The 21052-nt window shown below is 44.9% G+C and overlaps 8 protein-coding genes across 9 annotated transcripts; all 8 read right to left on the bottom strand.

Annotated features, from left to right (window-relative positions):
• Positions 1-760: 760 nt before the first annotated feature.
• Positions 761-1675, bottom strand: LSM04_003138 (Nucleoplasmin-like domain; the record flags this gene model as incomplete). The annotated part of the gene is made up of 1 exon (XM_067337595.1): positions 761-1675. One exon carries the CDS (start codon positions 1673-1675, stop codon positions 761-763), a length of 915 nt encoding a protein of 304 aa, XP_067193509.1.
• Positions 1676-3100: 1425 nt separating this feature from the next.
• On the bottom strand, positions 3101-3955 carry LSM04_006892 (Nucleoplasmin-like domain; the record flags this gene model as incomplete). The annotated part of the gene is made up of 1 exon (XM_067337594.1): positions 3101-3955. The coding sequence occupies one exon, from the start codon at positions 3953-3955 to the stop codon at positions 3101-3103; it is 855 nt and encodes a 284-aa protein (XP_067193576.1).
• A 900-nt stretch (positions 3956-4855) lies between these two features.
• LSM04_007234 (Nucleoplasmin-like domain) lies at positions 4856-5743 on the bottom strand (the record flags this gene model as incomplete). Its single annotated transcript, XM_067337593.1, has 1 exon — positions 4856-5743. The coding sequence occupies one exon, from the start codon at positions 5741-5743 to the stop codon at positions 4856-4858; it is 888 nt and encodes a 295-aa protein (XP_067193581.1).
• Positions 5744-6642: 899 nt separating this feature from the next.
• On the bottom strand, positions 6643-7530 carry LSM04_003316 (Nucleoplasmin-like domain; the record flags this gene model as incomplete). Its single annotated transcript, XM_067337592.1, has 1 exon — positions 6643-7530. The coding sequence occupies one exon, from the start codon at positions 7528-7530 to the stop codon at positions 6643-6645; it is 888 nt and encodes a 295-aa protein (XP_067193512.1).
• A 901-nt stretch (positions 7531-8431) lies between these two features.
• LSM04_001051 (Nucleoplasmin-like domain) lies at positions 8432-9277 on the bottom strand (the record flags this gene model as incomplete). Its single annotated transcript, XM_067337591.1, has 1 exon — positions 8432-9277. The coding sequence occupies one exon, from the start codon at positions 9275-9277 to the stop codon at positions 8432-8434; it is 846 nt and encodes a 281-aa protein (XP_067193466.1).
• A 222-nt stretch (positions 9278-9499) lies between these two features.
• LSM04_000732 (uncharacterized protein) lies at positions 9500-11494 on the bottom strand (the record flags this gene model as incomplete). The annotated part of the gene is made up of 1 exon (XM_067337590.1): positions 9500-11494. One exon carries the CDS (start codon positions 11492-11494, stop codon positions 9500-9502), a length of 1995 nt encoding a protein of 664 aa, XP_067193460.1.
• Positions 11495-11775: 281 nt separating this feature from the next.
• Positions 11776-15534, bottom strand: LSM04_007312 (uncharacterized protein; the record flags this gene model as incomplete). The annotated part of the gene is made up of 1 exon (XM_067337588.1): positions 11776-15534. One exon carries the CDS (start codon positions 15532-15534, stop codon positions 11776-11778), a length of 3759 nt encoding a protein of 1252 aa, XP_067193583.1.
• A 726-nt stretch (positions 15535-16260) lies between these two features.
• On the bottom strand, positions 16261-20214 carry LSM04_001565 (uncharacterized protein; the record flags this gene model as incomplete). Of its 2 annotated transcripts, none has more annotated exons than XM_067337586.1 (2): positions 16261-18539; positions 18804-20214. In XM_067337586.1, 2 exons carry the CDS (start codon positions 20212-20214, stop codon positions 16261-16263), a joined length of 3690 nt encoding a protein of 1229 aa, XP_067193476.1. The 2 variants fall into 2 exon arrangements, with proteins under 2 accessions (XP_067193476.1, XP_067193477.1); XM_067337587.1 differs by lacking the exon at positions 18804-20214 and having other exon boundaries at positions 16261-17330; positions 17643-18243.
• Between the last annotated feature and the right edge of the window lie 838 nt (positions 20215-21052).

The following is a 21052-nucleotide window of genomic DNA, read 5'->3' as shown; positions in this document are numbered from 1 at the left end:
CGTTTATCGGGGGGAAACACTCCGAAAAAAGGGGGAAAGAAACAGAGAGAGAATTTATATAACAAGGAGAAACAAAGCTGTGGGGATTGTTTGCAAGAGGGGTTGAAAGTACTGAGATTCACCACGCTCTTCCCTATGGGTGCGGCTGCGGCTCCTGCTCCTACTGGTGGTGCTGGTGCTGCCTTCAGTACAACCAACGTTTATACCGTATTCTGCCTCCTATCTCTCGCAACGCCACCAAGTTAAAAAAAGGTATCCTTCTTGGATATTATTGCTTATATTAATATGCCGGCAGTTTTACAGAGAGAGAAAAAGAAAAAGAAAAAAAAATACCACTTTCGCCTACTTCAGGTATACTATCTTCTTTGTTTTTGTTAAGAAAAATAAGAAAGGGTGAAGAAAACACCCCCAGTTCCCACGGAATATCTCATAGTTAAACAGAGAAGTAGAAATCAAGATAAAGAAACAACCGTAAAATTGTACTTGCTCAGAATTAAGATAAAAGAAATGAAATAAAGAAGGTAAAGAGGCAGAAATGCTTTCTTTAAGTCTTCCATACCATTATCATACAATGTTTTCTTTTCCTTATCTTTTTTTTTCACTGCTTATTCCTTATTCCAAAAGAATGTTTAGTGGCGCTCAGCAGTTATAGTTTTAGAAAATAGAGAGTAGATCATGTTTTAAATCGTGTCTGATGGGTGAGAAATATTTAATATCCCCTGTTTACTATAAACAACCGGAAAAGATAGTACAAGAACACTTATTCACGACCACGCTTTTGTTGTTGTTGACTGGGACGACCCTGTGGACTCTGCGCCTGTTGCTGTTTCTGTTGTTGTTGACTGGGACGACCCTGTGGACTCTGCGCCTGTTGCTTTTGTTGTTGTTGACTGGGACGACCCTGTGGACTCTGCGCCTGTTGCTGTTTCTGTTGTTGTTGACTGGGACGACCCTGTGGACTCTGCGCCTGTTGCTTTTGTTGTTGTTGACTGGGACGACCCTGTGGACTCTGCGCCTGTTGCTGTTTCTGTTGTTGTTGACTGGGACGACCCTGAGGAACATCACTGATCTTTGCACGCTTTGCCGCAGCTTCATTGGTTTCTTCTTCGTCTTCATCATCATCCTCATCCATTTCCTCATCATCGTCCATTTCCTCATCATCCTCGTCCATTTCCTCATCATCGTTCATTTCCTCATCATCCTCGTCCATTTCCTCATCCTCCAAGTCATCCATGCCATCCTCTTCCTCATCCTCATCACTGTCGTTATGACCGTTCAGTGGCGCCTGTGTTGGATCATTCATATCCACGCTTTCCTCGTCGCTCTCTTCATTCATCACACCGTTCTGTTCCGTTACGCTGTCGTCCCCGTCAGGGAACTCGGCGTCGAGCTCCTGCTGGTATCCGCAGCAGTGCAGAACGGCATTTCCCTTCACACGGAAGACCACCCGCTGCTGCTCATTGAAGATGAGGTCTGTGGGTGCTTGCAAGATGTTCTGCGCGGCATCAAGTGTGGCGATAGCAAACGACTTACCGTCAACAGTGGCGTACAACGTGCTGCGGCCTTTACCAGCATGTGGGATTGTCACAACGGATAGATGGAAACCGTGCAAGGGAGGCAGCGCAAGGCGGTGCTCTTTGCCAGGCTGCAGCTCAAAGGCATGGAACTCCTGCATTGTACGTCTTATTTCCTTTTACTTGTTTGTGTAGGGGAACTTCCTTCCGGTAATAGTTAATATCGAAGAAAAGCTAATTTACGTAAATATATGAAAAAATAGAGAAATGAACAAGAATAATAATTTATGTTCTCATCTAGACTTCTTTTGCCATTTTACTTCTTAATCTAATACTCCTCATGAATTCATTTCCTCGAGGTACTAGAGCATCCAATACCCACCTGTCACATAGCTTGGAAGTACAAAAACCCAGAAAAAAAATGGATAGTAGAATTTTCACTCAGTACCCATTCCGCAAAACAAAAAAAAATAAGACACCGACATAAAACAAAAACGCCAAACCACTCCGGAAAGTCACTCATATATATTGCAACCATATAGAAAAAACCCAATGCAAATAGTTCAATTACTCCATCAAGAAAAGGAGGGGAATAACCGTTTCTCCTAGTTCCCACTAAAAAAGTCACCAAATGGCAATGTAACCAAAACCATTACATACATACGCAGCCATATAGACAACGAAATAAATAATTCCAAAAGCAAGTCATAATGAGAGCACAAAAAACGAGTATAAACAAAAACAAAAGATGAACATATCACTCTATCAACAAATACCAACATAAACCAAAGGAAAACGCCAAAAAATTATACAAGCACCTCACAATTGTGAGCCATCCTTCACTATTCTTACTAAAAGGAAAAAAAGAAAACAGAAAAAAAGAGAAAACTCACGAAAAACTGCGACCCCAACAAAGCAACAGGGCAAGGAAAACAAAGAACACCAATACTATCAAAAAGACCACAATGTTCTCATTATTGTTACTGCCCGATCCCACCTCACCCTCATCTACCACACATCCCCACATCCGTGGGAATAGAAAGAAGGAGACAGCAAGGGGGTCAAAGACCCACTGGCAATCCCGAAGAAAGGGCCAGAGCCATGTTTTCTCTCTTCTTAGATTCGGATCTATTCTTCTTTTCACTTACTATTAGTTAAGTTATTTACCTAAGGAGTCAGAAAACTGACCATTTTATTCTGTATTCAAGAGTAGGGGTAGGACACAAAAGAGGTTAACTTTTTTATCATTTCTCTTCTTTTTATCTTCGCAACACTGCCCTTTACAACGCACACATAATGTGCATCTTCCCATCAGTGCAAACTGGACCTTGCAATTGATGCGCCGCGAAGCATTGCCTCACAGACTGCCAAAATGCATTCACGGATACGCCACAACGAAAACCAGCAGCAGCAGCCTCACAAATCTCACCCCACTAGGCACCCTCCTATCAGCATCGGATGACATAACCAAAAAAGAGAATGACTCAAACATCCCACTACAGTATCCAGGTGGGAGCACTTACCACCAGCCCTTCTACTCTCATTTATCCTCACCGTTTTGTGCAGTACACCAACAAGGAGAGAACCTAGTAACGGCCACGACCGCCACCACGGTTGCCACCGCGGCCACCACGGAATCCACCGCGATCGCCCCCGCGGCCACCACGGAATCCACCGCGATCGCCCCCGCGGCCACCACGGAATCCACCGCGATCACCACCGCGGCCACCACGGAATCCACCGCGATCACCACCGCGGCCACCACGGAACCCGACGTTGTTTCCACCGCGGAATGCGCCACGCTCAGTACGCGGCATCTTGGAGGGCTGCTCATCTTCATCGTCATCGTCATCCCCCTCGTCGTCATCATCAGCCTCTTCATCAAGGCCACCCTCTTCGTCATCGTCCTCGTCATCATCATCCTCTTCTTCATCATCCTCTTCATCAAGGCCATCCTCTTCGTCATCGTCATCGCTCATGGGCTCCTCCTCGTCTTCCTCTTCATCCTCATCATCGTCATCCTCCTCGGAAGCAGGGGCAACTGTTCCGTTCTTCTGCTTTGCGGGCACAGCCTCGAACTCCTCATCCTCCTCTTCATCATCCTCCTCGTCGTTAGCAAAATCGTGACTGCCAAGGCTGTCTAGGTCGTTGCCAACGGGCTGCACGTACCCGGTCACATGCACAGATCCAGCACCGGTGGCACTAAGAGCCAGGGGTTGCCCCTGCGTGAGAACAAGGTCAGTGCTCATCTGAAAGACGTTCTTCTTGGGGTCAAGAGTGGCAATAGTGAACTGCTTTCCTTGGAATGAGACAATCAGGGAAACTGCAGCACTGGCGTTTGCCGGAAGAGCGATCTGAGTCAGGCGGAGCGCGTGCTCCTCGGGGATCTTGGGCTTCACCTGCTGCCCAGCAGTGACCTCCACACCGTAAAATCCTTCCATTGTACCTTACTGAAAATACGAAAAAAACAAAGAACGAGAACCTATAGCTCAAAAAAAAAAACAAGTAAGGAAAAAGCTATTAAAAATCACTAGAGATACAAGTAAGCAAAACCATAATACCACAACCATTCGGTACTTCGTGGTGCGCCATCCTTCACTATTCTTACTAAAAGGAAAAAAAGAAAACAGAAAAAAAGAGAAAACTCACGAAAAACTGCGACCCCAACAAAGCAACAGGGCAAGGAAAACAAAGAACACCAATACTATCAAAAAGACCACAATGTTCTCATTATTGTTACTGCCCGATCCCACCTCACCCTCATCTACCACACATCCCCACATCCGTGGGAATAGAAAGAAGGAGACAGCAAGGGGGTCAAAGACCCACTGGCAATCCCGAAGAAAGGGCCAGAGCCATGTTTTCTCTCTTCTTAGATTCGGATCTATTCTTCTTTTCACTTACTATTAGTTAAGTTATTTACCTAAGGAGTCAGAAAACTGACCATTTTATTCTGTATTCAAGAGTAGGGGTAGGACACAAAAGAGGTTAACTTTTTTATCATTTCTCTTATTTTTATCTTCGCAACACTGCCCTTTACAACGCACACATAATGTGCATCTTCCCATCAGTGCAAACTGGACCTTGCAATTGATGCGCCGCGAAGCATTGCCTCACAGACTGCCAAAATGCATTCACGGATACGCCACAACGAAAACCAGCAGCAGCAGCCTCACAAATCTCACCCCACTAGGCACCCTCCTATCAGCATCGGATGACATAACCAAAAAGAGAATGACTCAAACATCCCACTACAGTATCCAGGTGGGAGCACTTACCACCAGCCCTTCTACTCTCATTTATCCTCACCGTTTTGTGCAGTACACCAACAAGGAGAGAACCTAGTAACGGCCACGACCGCCACCACGGTTGCCACCGCGGCCACCACGGAATCCACCGCGATCGCCCCCGCGGCCACCACGGAATCCACCGCGATCGCCCCCGCGGCCACCACGGAATCCACCGCGATCACCACCGCGGCCACCACGGAATCCACCGCGATCACCACCGCGGCCACCACGGAATCCACCGCGATCACCACCGCGGCCACCACGGAACCCGACGTTGTTTCCACCGCGGAATGCGCCACGCTCAGTACGCGGCATCTTGGAGGGCTGCTCATCTTCATCGTCATCGTCATCCCCCTCGTCGTCATCATCAGCCTCTTCATCAAGGCCACCCTCTTCGTCATCGTCCTCGTCATCATCATCCTCTTCTTCATCATCCTCTTCATCAAGGCCATCCTCTTCGTCATCGTCATCGCTCATGGGCTCCTCCTCGTCTTCCTCTTCATCCTCATCATCGTCATCCTCCTCGGAAGCAGGGGCAACTGTTCCGTTCTTCTGCTTTGCGGGCACAGCCTCGAACTCCTCATCCTCCTCTTCATCATCCTCCTCGTCGTTAGCAAAATCGTGACTGCCAAGGCTGTCTAGGTCGTTGCCAACGGGCTGCACGTACCCGGTCACATGCACAGATCCAGCACCGGTGGCACTAAGAGCCAGGGGTTGCCCCTGCGTGAGAACAAGGTCAGTGCTCATCTGAAAGACGTTCTTCTTGGGGTCAAGAGTGGCAATAGTGAACTGCTTTCCTTGGAATGAGACAATCAGGGAAACTGCAGCACTGGCGTTTGCCGGAAGAGCGATCTGAGTCAGGCGGAGCGCGTGCTCCTCGGGGATCTTGGGCTTCACCTGCTGCCCAGCAGTGACCTCCACACCGTAAAATCCTTCCATTGTACCTTACTGAAAATACGAAAAAACAAAGAACGAGAACCTATAGCTCAAAAAAAAAAACAAGTAAGGAAAAAGCTATTAAAAATCACTAGAGATACAAGTAAGCAAAACCATAATACCACAACCATTCGGTACTTCGTGGTGCGCCATCCTTCACTATTCTTACTAAAAGGAAAAAAAGAAAACAGAAAAAAAGAGAAAACTCACGAAAAACTGCGACCCCAACAAAGCAACAGGGCAAGGAAAACAAAGAACACCAATACTATCAAAAAGACCACAATGTTCTCATTATTGTTACTGCCCGATCCCACCTCACCCTCATCTACCACACATCCCCACATCCGTGGGAATAGAAAGAAGGAGACAGCAAGGGGGTCAAAGACCCACTGGCAATCCCGAAGAAAGGGCCAGAGCCATGTTTTCTCTCTTCTTAGATTCGGATCTATTCTTCTTTTCACTTACTATTAGTTAAGTTATTTACCTAAGGAGTCAGAAAACTGACCATTTTATTCTGTATTCAAGAGTAGGGGTAGGACACAAAAGAGGTTAACTTTTTTATCATTTCTCTTTTTTTTATCTTCGCAACACTGCCCTTTACAACGCACACATAATGTGCATCTTCCCATCAGTGCAAACTGGACCTTGCAATTGATGCGCCGCGAAGCATTGCCTCACAGACTGCCAAAATGCATTCACGGATACGCCACAACGAAAACCAGCAGCAGCAGCCTCACAAATCTCACCCCACTAGGCACCCTCCTATCAGCATCGGATGACATAACCAAAAAGAGAATGACTCAAACATCCCACTACAGTATCCAGGTGGGAGCACTTACCACCAGCCCTTCTACTCTCATTTATCCTCACCGTTTTGTGCAGTACACCAACAAGGAGAGAACCTAGTAACGGCCACGACCGCCACCACGGTTGCCACCGCGGCCACCACGGAATCCACCGCGATCGCCCCCGCGGCCACCACGGAATCCACCGCGATCGCCCCCGCGGCCACCACGGAATCCACCGCGATCACCACCGCGGCCACCACGGAATCCACCGCGATCACCACCGCGGCCACCACGGAATCCACCGCGATCACCACCGCGGCCACCACGGAACCCGACGTTGTTTCCACCGCGGAATGCGCCACGCTCAGTACGCGGCATCTTGGAGGGCTGCTCATCTTCATCGTCATCGTCATCCCCCTCGTCGTCATCATCAGCCTCTTCATCAAGGCCACCCTCTTCGTCATCGTCCTCGTCATCATCATCCTCTTCTTCATCATCCTCTTCATCAAGGCCATCCTCTTCGTCATCGTCATCGCTCATGGGCTCCTCCTCGTCTTCCTCTTCATCCTCATCATCGTCATCCTCCTCGGAAGCAGGGGCAACTGTTCCGTTCTTCTGCTTTGCGGGCACAGCCTCGAACTCCTCATCCTCCTCTTCATCATCCTCCTCGTCGTTAGCAAAATCGTGACTGCCAAGGCTGTCTAGGTCGTTGCCAACGGGCTGCACGTACCCGGTCACATGCACAGATCCAGCACCGGTGGCACTAAGAGCCAGGGGTTGCCCCTGCGTGAGAACAAGGTCAGTGCTCATCTGAAAGACGTTCTTCTTGGGGTCAAGAGTGGCAATAGTGAACTGCTTTCCTTGGAATGAGACAATCAGGGAAACTGCAGCACTGGCGTTTGCCGGAAGAGCGATCTGAGTCAGGCGGAGCGCGTGCTCCTCGGGGATCTTGGGCTTCACCTGCTGCCCAGCAGTGACCTCCACACCGTAAAATCCTTCCATTGTACCTTACTGAAAATACGAAAAAACAAAGAACGAGAACCTATAGCTCAAAAAAAAAAAACAAGTAAGGAAAAAGCTATTAAAAATCACTAGAGATACAAGTAAGCAAAACCATAATACCACAACCATTCGGTACTTCGTGGTGCGCCATCCTTCACTATTCTTACTAAAAGGAAAAAAAGAAAACAGAAAAAAAGAGAAAACTCACGAAAAACTGCGACCCCAACAAAGCAACAGGGCAAGGAAAACAAAGAACACCAATACTATCAAAAAGACCACAATGTTCTCATTATTGTTACTGCCCGATCCCACCTCACCCTCATCTACCACACATCCCCACATCCGTGGGAATAGAAAGAAGGAGACAGCAAGGGGGTCAAAGACCCACTGGCAATCCCGAAGAAAGGGCCAGAGCCATGTTTTCTCTCTTCTTAGATTCGGATCTATTCTTCTTTTCACTTACTATTAGTTAAGTTATTTACCTAAGGAGTCAGAAAACTGACCATTTTATTCTGTATTCAAGAGTAGGGGTAGGACACAAAAGAGGTTAACTTTTTTTATCATTTCTCTTCTTTTTATCTTCGCAACACTGCCCTTTACAACGCACACATAATGTGCATCTTCCCATCAGTGCAAACTGGACCTTGCAATTGATGCGCCGCGAAGCATTGCCTCACAGACTGCCAAAATGCATTCACGGATACGCCACAACGAAAACCAGCAGCAGCAGCCTCACAAATCTCACCCCACTAGGCACCCTCCTATCAGCATCGGATGACATAACCAAAAAGAGAATGACTCAAACATCCCACTACAGTATCCAGGTGGGAGCACTTACCACCAGCCCTTCTACTCTCATTTATCCTCACCGTTTTGTGCAGTACACCAACAAGGAGAGAACCTAGTAACGGCCACGACCGCCACCACGGTTGCCACCGCGGCCACCACGGAATCCACCGCGATCGCCCCCGCGGCCACCACGGAATCCACCGCGATCGCCCCCGCGGCCACCACGGAATCCACCGCGATCACCACCGCGGCCACCACGGAATCCACCGCGATCACCACCGCGGCCACCACGGAACCCGACGTTGTTTCCACCGCGGAATGCGCCACGCTCAGTACGCGGCATCTTGGAGGGCTGCTCATCTTCATCGTCATCGTCATCCCCCTCGTCGTCATCATCAGCCTCTTCATCAAGGCCACCCTCTTCATCATCGTCCTCGTCATCATCATCCTCTTCTTCATCATCCTCTTCATCAAGGCCATCCTCTTCGTCATCGTCATCGCTCATGGGCTCCTCCTCGTCTTCCTCTTCATCCTCATCATCGTCATCCTCCTCGGAAGCAGGGGCAACTGTTCCGTTCTTCTGCTTTGCGGGCACAGCCTCGAACTCCTCATCCTCCTCTTCATCATCCTCCTCGTCGTTAGCAAAATCGTGACTGCCAAGGCTGTCTAGGTCGTTGCCAACGGGCTGCACGTACCCGGTCACATGCACAGATCCAGCACCGGTGGCACTAAGAGCCAGGGGTTCAGTAAAAACAAGGTCGATACTCATCTGAAATGACTTCTTGGGGTCAAGAGTGGCAATAGTGAACTGCTTTCCTTGGAATGAGACAATCAGGGAAACTGCAGCACTGGCGTTTGCCGGAAGAGCGATCTGAGTCAGGCGGAGCGCGTGCTCCTCGGGGATCTTGGGCTTCACCTGCTGCCCAGCAGTGACCTCCACACCGTAAAATCCTTCCATTGTAGACTAAGTTAAATGGGGGAAGTTTACACTGAATACGAAGAAAAACTTTTTTTATAGTGTCGGTGAATAGAACGAAAAAAAAGGAATTGAATAGAAAAATGAGTCAAAGCAGTACATAAAAGTAGTACAATTTTCAAGACTAATTCCATTTCGAAAAGTATGCTTTTCATTAAATAGTAAAGTACAAGTGTTATTGCTAACAAAGGATACAGATAAAATCTATGCTTTCCATGTCACTACAGTAAGGAAGCACCGGTGGTGCGACACAATTGCCTTCAAGACACCGTCCTCCACTTTTAGCCACGAAATGCCTGTAACACCGTCTTCCAATGCAGCAGGATAAGTAGCACCGTCTGCAGGTACGATTTGGGTATTACTTTTGGCAGACGAATCCTCTTTCTTTTTTTCTCCTTTGTTTTCTGAACTTTCTTCAGAACAGAGCTCAACTGTTGCTGTTTTATTAGTAAATGATGGAATACTAAGAGTTATAGTACTATGTCTTGTGTAGTTAACGAGCTTACGGTCAAGTAGCAAAACCTCCATACCAATAGTAGTCATACACAACCAATGACGGATATACGTCGGCTGATATGTTGAGTGTGATACAGTCTGCAGAACAGGACCTCCTTCACAAAAGTGATTTGATGGTGAACTCAATAACGGACGTATGGTGTTATCATATACAACATCTGGATGCACAGCATCAAATTTGCCATAGTGCTGACGACCTTCATTTTGTGTAGAAGCTGACGCATCATCTGTAGAATTAGCTGTCATAGTGGCATCAGTCACAAATTGCATAACTTTTCCATCCAGTGTGCCAATTAAGGGAGCCAACGGTGAGCTACAATAAGGTGTGGAGCAAAGAAAACTCGCAACCGTCCTTGTTGGTGGTGGTGATTCGAATCCGGAGCCGTCAGTTCCTGTAGAGGCACATTTTAGCACTACTGTACGATTTTCGTATGGAGATGAACAAAGAAGGGTCCCATCTAGACATTGTGACACAACAGTTGATTTTTTCTCCCATACTCCAAGTTTAGTGTTTTTCTTCGTTTCACGAGAAAGAGGAGGAAATAGTGTGCATATACGTGTTACTGGAAACATTGCAGTGGATAGACCTGTAAGTGCGATACGATTCACAATGCAAGCACATGTACCCTGCCCTTCAAGAAGAATAATTAGCGCACCATGACTAACTGTTCCAACAGCAAGAAAAGGACGATCAAATACCTCACTAAGGTCGAGAGGAACAACAGATGGAGGTAGACGGAATGAACCAGTACACTTAATAATATTTGTCGTCAGATTCGGTGATATACGCGTCCTTCGTCCACTCGGCTGTAAAGTAAGTGAAACAATTCGTTCTTCACATGGTAATGATACAATAAGAGATTCACGGAATTGATACAACCACAGTGTACGGTATGGTAAGGAATGAAAAAAGAATGTACTTAACTTAGATGTTGAATCAATTGGTAATTGTTTTTCTAATTCTCCTTTATTATTTTCATTCATGTTATTATTCATACCAACCGAATTTAATGAATTCCCGATAATATTTGCAGCTTCTTCAAGTTCTTGTACTGTACCAATGACAAGTTCAGCGAAGGGGTGTGTGTGGTCATGGTACGATCTCATTGGTATCCTCCAGAATATTCCAGTTTCTTGTACCTTAGAACTGTCCCGTGGTTCCGGTAATAGTGGAAGCAAAAAACGTTGGCCACATGATAGAATAAGAACCACGAGTCGCTCCCTACGTCCGAGATGCGGATCACCTCGTAATTCCACAATAGAGGTTAATCCAACATTTCTACAGCAACTATCAGAGATCATTTCTGCTTCACGTAGGGGTGATGTAGGCCAACACCATGACATTTTAAACTGACGCGTCAGAGAAGGCTTCATCGCATCTCTAACGGATTTATCAAAAAGAAACTCTTCTCTTTCATACTCCTGTTCCCGCTGTTGTTGTTTTTGTTCTTTTTCCGGCTCCTTCGTGGTGCATGGTGGGGATGCGGTTGAAGATATTCGACTGCTAGAAAGTGATGACGCGAAAGAAGCAAGAGTCAGCTGCTGCTGTTGCGGAACCTCAGTCTTGCTGGGAGTCACATGAAATGGTGGAAACATAGGTGATTCATCATTATCACCACCTCCATTTTTCTTTACAGACTCATCACCTCTTTCTTTCCTTGGGCGGCCTCTTTTGGCACGCATGAAGATCAACTTCAACCTCACAGCAATACCCCCCCCCCCCCAAAAAAAAAAAAAAAACGGAGACTTTACCCACACACAGTTCACCCCCAAATTTTCAAAAAAAAAATGAAAGAAAACAAAAGTTATTAAATAAAGAACATCTACAATAAATGGCACCAAAGAGATGGACCGAATTACATTAACAAAAAACAAAAAAAAACAGAAACATACAAACAAAAAAAAAAACAAATATGCCAGATAAATAAAATTGCAAACAACATATGGGACAGTTAGCGTTCCCACTATTTTTGCTTATGTTCTCTATGTCTGTGTCCTTTGTGTTCCTTCTTTTTCTTCTCCTTTGAGTGCGTACTTGCTGTGGTAAAGGCAACTGGAACAGGCACAGGCACCGGTACTGGAGATGGGACTGAGTTCCACGTCTGCATCTGCGATCTAAAATCCTCTTTGTTATATTCAGGAAGAGGCACTGGAACTGGAGTAGGAATTGAGGAAATTCCACTAAAAGTAGAGGTAGCAGCAACAGTGCATACTCCAGGCGAATAAGAAGAAGGGACTGCAGTGACTAGTGGCGTAGGAATCACGACAGACTGAGGATTGTTTGAACCACAAACTAGGGAACCATAATGATATGACTGGTTTTGATCAGAATTCGAAAATGGAATGCTTGGGGGATGGGGAACAGCCACAGGAGGTGACTCCTGACGAGATAAGGATGTCGAAACCACATTCGAATCATGTACGGGAACCGGTATAGATGTAACAAGATTCGCTGAAGGAGCCGAAGAAGTAACAGTTACCTTAGGTTTTGGGAAAGGTTCAAGGGAAGTAGATAACCACGATTGAGGCACTTGCGCTGGAAATTGAATTGACACTGATGGCGTAGTACCAGCCGATGGTTGTGGTGGTACTGCCGGTGATACGCTGGGCCCAGAAAGACCAGGACTTCTCGTTTGCGTTGGCACTGGCACTGGCGATGGCACTGATGGCGTAGTACCAGCCGATGGTTGTGGTGGTACTGCCGGTGATACGCTGGGCCCAGAAAGACCAGGACTTCTCGTTTGCGTTGGCACTGGCACTGGCGATGGCACTGATGGCGTAGTACCAGCCGATGGTTGTGGTGGTACTGCCGGTGATACGCTGGGCCCAGAAAGACCAGGACTTCTCGTTTGCGTTGGCACTGGCACTGGCGATGGCACTGATGGCGTAGTACCAGCCGATGGTTGTGGTGGCGCTGCCGGTGATACGCTGGGCCCAGAAAGACCAGGACTTCTCGTTTGCGTTGGCACTGGCGATGGCACTGATGGCGTAGTACCAGCCGATGGTTGTGGTGGCGCTGCCGGTGATACGCTGGGCCCAGAAAGACCAGGACTTCTCGTTTGCGTTGGCACTGGCACTGGCGATGGCACTGATGGCGTAGTACCAGCCGATGGTTGTGGTGGTACTGCCGGTGATACGCTGGGCCCAGAAAGACCAGGACTTCTCGTTTGCGTTGGCACTGGCACTGGCGATGGCACTGATGGCGTAGTACCAGCCGATGGTTGTGGTGGTACTGCCGGTGATACGCTGGGCCCAGAAAGACCAGGACTTCTCGTTTGCGTTGGCACTGGCACTGGCGATGGCACTGATGGCGTAGTACCAGCCGATGGTTGTGGTGGTACTGCCGGTGATACGCTGGGCCCAGAAAGACCAGGACTTCTCGTTTGCGTTGGCACTGGCACTGGCGATGGCACTGATGGCGTAGTACCAGCCGATGGTTGTGGTGGCGCTGCCGGTGATACGCTGGGCCCAGAAAGACCAGGACTTCTCGTTTGCGTTGGCACTGGCGATGGCACTGATGGCGTAGTACCAGCCGATGGTTGTGGTGGTGCTGATGCAGTTCTAATTGTTTCTGTCGGTGCATATTCTTTATTGGAAGAGAATCCTTCCATAGATTTAGGTGCAACGAGAGAATGCTCTGTTTGTTGTGTAAAAGGTTGATCTCGACCTGATTGTGAATAATTCGTAGCCATTTGAAGTTTTTCATGCAATGTGGTAACTTCCATATTTAAACGGTCTATTGTTACCTGTTTTTCATATGATTCTTGTTCTTTTTTAGTGATGGTTACACGCTCTTCCCGTAGCCGCTGCTCTAGCGTATCCCTATCATGCTTTACAGCCTCAACAATACCACGCAAACGTGTTAGTTCGTTCTCCTTTTCACGTAGCAAATTTTCTGGCTTTGATACTGTCACTGCTGCGGCTGCTGCGCTTGTTTGCAGCTGAGTGCAGCGTTCCCTCCATGATTCCATGGTCTGTCTCGCCTCTTCTGTTTCACGGCGCAATTGGCGCTCTCGTAACTCCGCTTCATCGAGAAGACATTTGCTTCTCGTATCCGATTCACTATGGGCCCGCTGCGCTGCTGACAATTCCTCCACAAGAGCAGCAACTCTTACCTGAGCCGCATCCCTCTCACGGCGCAGCTCCTGTACGTTATTATTCATCGCCTGCACAGCTGCTTCATGTTCTCGACGACGTTTTTCAGTCTCTTGTTGCAACTCGTGGTTACGTGCTGTAAGGTCGGCAACAGCGCCACCTGTCCGCTTTAACTCTTCTATGCTGAAACGCAACTCTGTGATGAGGCGATCTTTTTCTGCGTTTCGCTCATGTTGACGTTTTCCTTCAGACCGCAATTCCTCTACCTGCTCCGTCTGCTGCTGCAGTAGCCGTTGTGTCTCATAATGCTGCCGTTCTACTTCTTTCAGACGTTTCGTCAGTTGCGTTTTCTCTGTCTCTAGTGTACGTCGCATGTCATCATAGCGTTCATTCATGCGGCGGAACGTTTCTTCAAACTCCTTTGCCGTTTCGCGGGAAGTTACACTCTCGCTGCTGCGTGCATTCCTTCGTAGATTCTCTATCTCCTCGGCATGAGAGGTACGTGTACGTGTAAGTTCATCTGTTAAATCTTGGTTAGCCTCCCGCAACGAGCGTTGCTCCACATCGTTCCGTGCTATAACGGAATCCAACTCCATCTGAAGTACCTGAAGGGATTTGCAACGTTCATCCGCTTCTCTTTCTGCGTCTGTTGCACGACGTTCTGCACGAAGTTTTGAATCTAGAGCATCACTTAACTGTGCACGTAAGGTGCGAATTTCCTCGCGTATTCGTGTCTCATCTGCAGATGGTACCGCTGGTTTCACTGCTGCAGCGGCCACTTTAGCCTTGTACTGTTGCACTTCTGCTTCGCTATCACGAAGACGTCGCTGCAACTCCGTTATATCTGCCTCCATACGTCGAATCTGCTGATGGTAGGCGTCATCAGCATCGGCTCGCAATCTTTCATGGGTACTCTGCACACGTTGGATCTCTTCTGTAAACCACTGCTTTGCCTGAAGTTTATCTGCTTCAAAAAAGCGCTGCAACCGTTCCAGTGCCTTCTGGTGCATCTCTGTAAGTGATGCGGTCTCTGCTTCACGTGCGGCAGTTTCGCTCTCCCTTTTCTGCCGCCACATCTCTTCTAATTGGTTGTGAAGTTGTGTGAGCTGTGCCCGTGTCTCTGTAAGTTGCGTCTCACTGCGTGCAACGAGCTGCTGTTCGCGTTCAATCTCTTCCCGCAGTCCAAATGTCTCCTTCATGTGTTCCTGCAGTATTTTCTGCAGCCGCCCGTCCCACTCGCAGTCCCGCCGCCGCTGTTCCTCCGCATGGCGCGCCGCGGCCGTCTCGTGTTCGTGCCGCCACCGCTGCTCCTCCGCATGGCGCTGGCGGTCCATTTGGCGGCGGAGTGCCGTCTCACGGCGCAGCACCGCCGCCTCCACCTCCCGCCCCCAACAAACACCGCCGCAGCGCACCGGACGCGGCTTCCCCGCCGACCACGACCCGCGAAGGGCGGGATCCACATCGCTGGAACAGTAGGAGCCCACAACATCCCTAGACGAGGATACCATTCTCCCAGATCTCACCAGGGAAGAGGACGTCATTGTCTGACTCGGAAGCATCGGAGGCATCGCCGCAATAAAGGCTAAAGTATACTCATGTAGCGAAGAAAGACCATTAACATCTGTCATTATTTATAATTCTTTTTTTATTTTATTTTTTTTTTTGCCCTCCAGTTTCAATATCCCACTGTTTACTCACTATTCTAACGTTTTGTTTTCGTGTGGTTTCACTCTCTGGCAACTCTTTTATTCACTTTCTTATTTCTATTTTTTTTTCTTTGGTGGGATGCGGAGGGGAGATACAATAACACTGTCGTGTGATAATATCGGTTCTAAAGCTTTCCCGTGCTTCTGCTTTGTTTTGTAAACAAAAAAAAGGGCCCCGAGGTCCGTCGCAGTTTCTGAAAAACAAGAGTGAAAATTCAAATACAAAGAGCGAGGAAAAAAAAAATAGTGCACACATATGCATACACACATAGATAATAGTAACAATAATAGCAGCCACAGAGAGAACGGATGGGGAAGAAACTTTCCAAATGGGAATAGCATAATCAGTTGATGCATCTCATCTAATGAGCGCATGCAAAATTCCCAAAGCTGTTCTGTTGAATGATACGGTAACAAAGAAAGATTTGCTTTCTCACAACAATAAGAAGAGAAATGATAAATAGTAAGAAAAAAAACACTAAACATAGTAATAAATACATAAAATCAATAAAACTCATGTTACAACAATACTGGATAAGCATATATACGAAGAAGAAGGAAAAAAAAAAACACAGATTCCAGAAAAGTATCTATTCGCATCCTGAACTCTCCTAAACATATACATATATATATATAATTTACCAGACGTCAAAAACGTGCAGTTGCCTTAGCTGTAACTTTAAATGCCTTAAGAGATTTCATTTCATTGGCGACAGTTCCAGCTATGCTACTAAGACGATTAATCGCACTTGGGATATCTTCCGAAACTTTGGACATCTCTGTAGAAATACTACGGAGGGCTGCTTCAATTTCAGCGCTCTCATTTTTAAGGCTAACCCCAAGATTTTCTTGTTCTTTAACAAATGTAGACACAATATTGTTTAAGAGTGCACAGTAACGAAAACTGTGCAGTGTAAGCCATGGACGAAACAACATGGTGGATAAAACTTCTTTCCAAACTGCAAGAAGAAACCAAAGAGGGTTAGTTGAAATCACATTACTCTCAATAATGTTATTTTCGTAATCTTCCTTTTGTTTGGGTAGAATCACCTCCCCTTGTTCTTCTTGCTGTCGTCTCTTTCCTCCAGTACCTTCAGCTGATACTGTGACGACAGAAGATGCAAACTGTACAATACTTGCATTACCGTAATTAGAGTTTTTTTTTACAATTCTGGTGGTAGTCGATCGTTCAACGCCAAAAGATGCGGCTTTTCGCATCCAGTTAGCAGAACGTTCTCTTATATCCCCTAATTCCATTGGTACCCAAAAATAGTTTTCTCGGTTCTGTATTTCCTCTAAAAAACCTGGATCACCTGCATGAATAACTTCATTACATTGTAATCCTCGAGCCTTATTTTCATATTCTTGCTTGTGCAGATACGCCAAAGATCTTGAAGCATAAGAAGTTTGTGGTATCTCGTTAAGTTGTGCAAAACCTCTAAGAATGAGTAGAATCTGATCTTCACAAAGTGAACCACGTAAACCTGTTACAAACACCTCTAATTCAGAGGATGGTCTTAACTCAATCAGAGAGAGATGTGAGAGTGCCCTCAACGATGAACGTAAAATTTTCTCATTAGATTCATAACCTTTATAAGATTCCACAGAGGTAAAAATTCTAAGTATTTTTCGCACTAATAAATTACGTTGTCGTTCAAATATTCTTGTAAAATCAGACATAGCAGCTACAAGTTCCGCCACAAATAAGTTTATGACTTCTGTATTAAAGCGTGATAGATGTAAAGTTAATTCCTTCTCCATAGTTGCTTTGAAGCACTTTGCGTTATGTTCAACAAAAGGGATATGGTGTCTTTCAGTTTTACTAGTCTGATGATCCGATGTTTTTAAGGAACTATCAATATTTGATTCTACATTTTCATTCCTTATCGCCTCATCATTATTATTTAATGGATCATCCCTTGTGTGTTCCTTTTCTGCAATAATACGTCGCAGATGTGAGATTTTTTCTTCATAGTTTTCTTTTACAAAGAGATTTATAAATGCTTGATATTGCTTTCGTAGTCTATCACGTGCCTTTATACATGCTGGTAATGATGAGTGACATAGTCTTGATGCTGGATGTTGCTTGGAAGTGCGAGGACACACTCCACAACGTTCATTTTCCGTTTCTAGAATATCATTTAAAGTCCACCAAAAACGAACAGTAAGTTCTTCAAACTTTTCTTGAAATTGGGATTGAATTCCATGTGATATATCTCGTGGAATAATTTCTTTTTTTATTCGTGTAATACTTAAGGCCCTTACATCACCCTGTTTCCTCAAATATCGAAGTTCACGTTTGTAAGCCTTTAAACGTCTTCGAATAAGTTTTCTTGCTTGAGGTAATACCATTTTTAACTGTTGACACCAAACCACAAGGGAAACAGCAGAAAAAGCGAAAAAGTTTTCGAAATAATTAATTTCAAATCCTTTTACAGCATTAAAAAGTTGTTCTGTTCCAGAATCTTGCCACATACTTGTAAGAGCGTGATGCCAGACAATCTTTTCTAGTTGATCATCTGAAAGTACAGACTTACGAGCATTAAAATGTTCCCCAAAGACTACATCACAGTATTTAGATAATGCTTTTCGTAAAGAGATCACTGTACCACCCACACGTGGTGGTGTCATAAATGTACTGAAAGAACTAAATGGATAAAGGAATGTATTAGTTGAACAGGCTAATATATCTGTACCTCCAGTATCGGCCTCTTGTACAGATGTTAGGGGCATATCAAAAAATGCCTGAAGTACATCATGTGTAGCGTGACTCATGCTACCACTAAATGGAATTACTTGCCAATAGTCTACAGAAATACCGTAAATTTTCTCAACTTCCTTTTGAAATAATACCACAAGTTCTGGTAATGTACTTGCCATTGGAGGTGGACGTTTCATAAGTTCTTCATCTAACGTCTTTACTCCTTCTGTACGGGTAATAATTGCATCAGAAAAAGTCAATACAAAAAATGTCATGTCTGCTATTAGTTGACATAGATTCCTTCCATCAGTAATACATTTTTTATCGTTATTACTGTTGCTATTATTATTATTATTATTATTATTATTATTATTATTATTATTATTATTATTATTATTATTATTATTATTATTATTATTATTATTATTATTATTATTATTATTATCATTCTTATTACCACCATTTCTTTCATCTTTAGATGGTTTTGGACTTGAAGAAGAGATGGTATTAACATCATCAGTTGAGTCATTATGTAGCATATGAAGTGCAAATAGACCAAAGAGTTCAGCCATGCAATCTGCCATACGTGGTGTACCAACTACCTCAGCAGGAATTGTAAAAATAAAGGATTCACCACATAAAGTATCAGGAACTTGATAGGGTGTCATTCCTTCTCTTTCACTACGTATTACACCTCCACTGCATTCTTGTAATAACCAGGGCGTCATTTGGGGTTCCTTAAGAGTATCTGTTCTAGTTCTTATCGATGCGGTTAATGCATGTAGTGACAATTCTCGAGTCCTAGAAATAATATTAGAACCATATGGTAATGTAGAAGCGGCTATTTGTTGAATAGGCATATCACCTTGTAATCCTATTGAGCGTCTTAAAAAAGCTCCATTTTTTCTCATTCGAATACGATCAACAATAGACATATCAAAAGAACCTTGTCGCATAGAAATCATACGATGCAAGGCCGAATTAACAGAAGGTGAAAGAACTCCATTTTCTGTAGAATGCAACAGACGACAATCTGGAAAAGGTGAAACTGTAACAAACTTAAATGATGGTTTCCCACGTGATTCATCTTCTGCACGACAGAGTCTACGTCGCCCACGTTCACGTAAGAAGGGCAACTGTGTCGAAACGAGTCCTACATTCTCATCCGGATCCACGCTTACATTTCCTTCACACATCGTATTGCGATCACGCCACGTATTATTATTATTACTATTATTATTATTATTATTATTATTATTATTATTATTATTATTACTATTACTATTATTGCATGGAACAGCAGATGATGAGAAGAGAATACCACCAACAGCCCCGTTAGAAAAAGTCGTGGTTGGAGTTCCAAACGCCCCAACAGCCGAAACCGAAATATCCTCTAATCCCTCATTAGAAGAAGTACCATTAAGACGTATGAGTGGCAGTTCCACAGGCGTAGAACCAACAGCACCACTAACAGTTCCATTATTATTTGCACCTGCTCGTGTAGGCAAACGATCACACAAGTCAGCTGGTTTTCGCCCCGTGTGCCCACTCACAGTACTATCGTTATCCGTATCTTCTGCGCTATCGAAATCGAAAAGTGATGGCGGGCACTTTAGCAACAACTCCACAAGTGTACTTCTGCCACTCGCGGCGCAGCCCGCCACCACAAGCCGCTGGGCCCCACACACGCCGTGTTTCTGCGGTCCTGCGCGGGCCGCCGTGCGGAGAACATCCACCAGCGCATTTAATGAAGTTCGCAATCGCAATTGCTGTTCGGTGGCGTCGGTGAGGAGATCTGTGAACTCGGCGGCGGTCTTTATCATCATCTTTACGGCGTCTGATACAACAGGCGGTGGGGAGAGGAGTGTCGATGACGTTGTGGAGTCGCGTTCATTCCTCATTACGATTTTCACTCCGGTCGCACTAAGAGACACAACGTGGCCCACTAAAGGAGAAAATAATAATAATAATAATAATAATAATAATAATAATAATAATAATAATAATAATAATAATAAAGAAAAGGTAGTCTTAAACCGAGAAATATAAAGAAAAAAGAAAAAAAACGGTATCAACAACAAAAAACAAAGGTATTAAAAGGTGAACCAAGAGCAAATATAAAAATAATATCAAAGACAGGGAGTAAACGAGAGAAAGTTAACTCTTCGTAATAATTTCTGTAATATATCGTTTTTTTGTTGTTTTTATTATTTAGATTAAGCTATCGTTGTTTTTTTTATTTTTTGTTTTGTTTTTTGCTCCATCGCTCGAGGAATTTCGTCTTTTACTTCCATTTTTGTTATTCTTTTTTTTTTTGACGCTGTTTCTCTTTTTCTCCGCCTTTTTACTTCTCCGGAATATAAATCTTTCTCTTATTCGTTCCTTTTCCGTTGTCCAATCGTTTGCTACCATTATTAGTATTGTTACTATTAATTACTATTTACATTATTATCAATCATTACTATTACATTTATTAAATATTTTTATTATTAGTATTATTATTATGCTTTCATAGTTTGAAGTCAAATCTTTGTCTGTGCACCGTATCCCATCCTTTCCATTTTCCTTTATAAATAACAACAACAAGAACAACAACACGACATCAATAGGGATCGTACATAAGACAAAATAAATTAAGAAAAAAAACACCCCACAGCAGTGTAATAACGATCCTTCAGAGGTATATATATATTTATATTTATATTTAAGACTGGAATCTCACAGAGAAGTTGAGAAGCA

This window comes from Trypanosoma melophagium, assembly GCF_022059095.1.
Source record: "Trypanosoma melophagium isolate St. Kilda chromosome Unknown ctg16segment0, whole genome shotgun sequence".
Taxonomy (NCBI): Eukaryota; Euglenozoa; class Kinetoplastea; order Trypanosomatida; family Trypanosomatidae; genus Trypanosoma; species Trypanosoma melophagium.
This window is presented reverse-complemented; position numbering and strand designations above follow the sequence as displayed.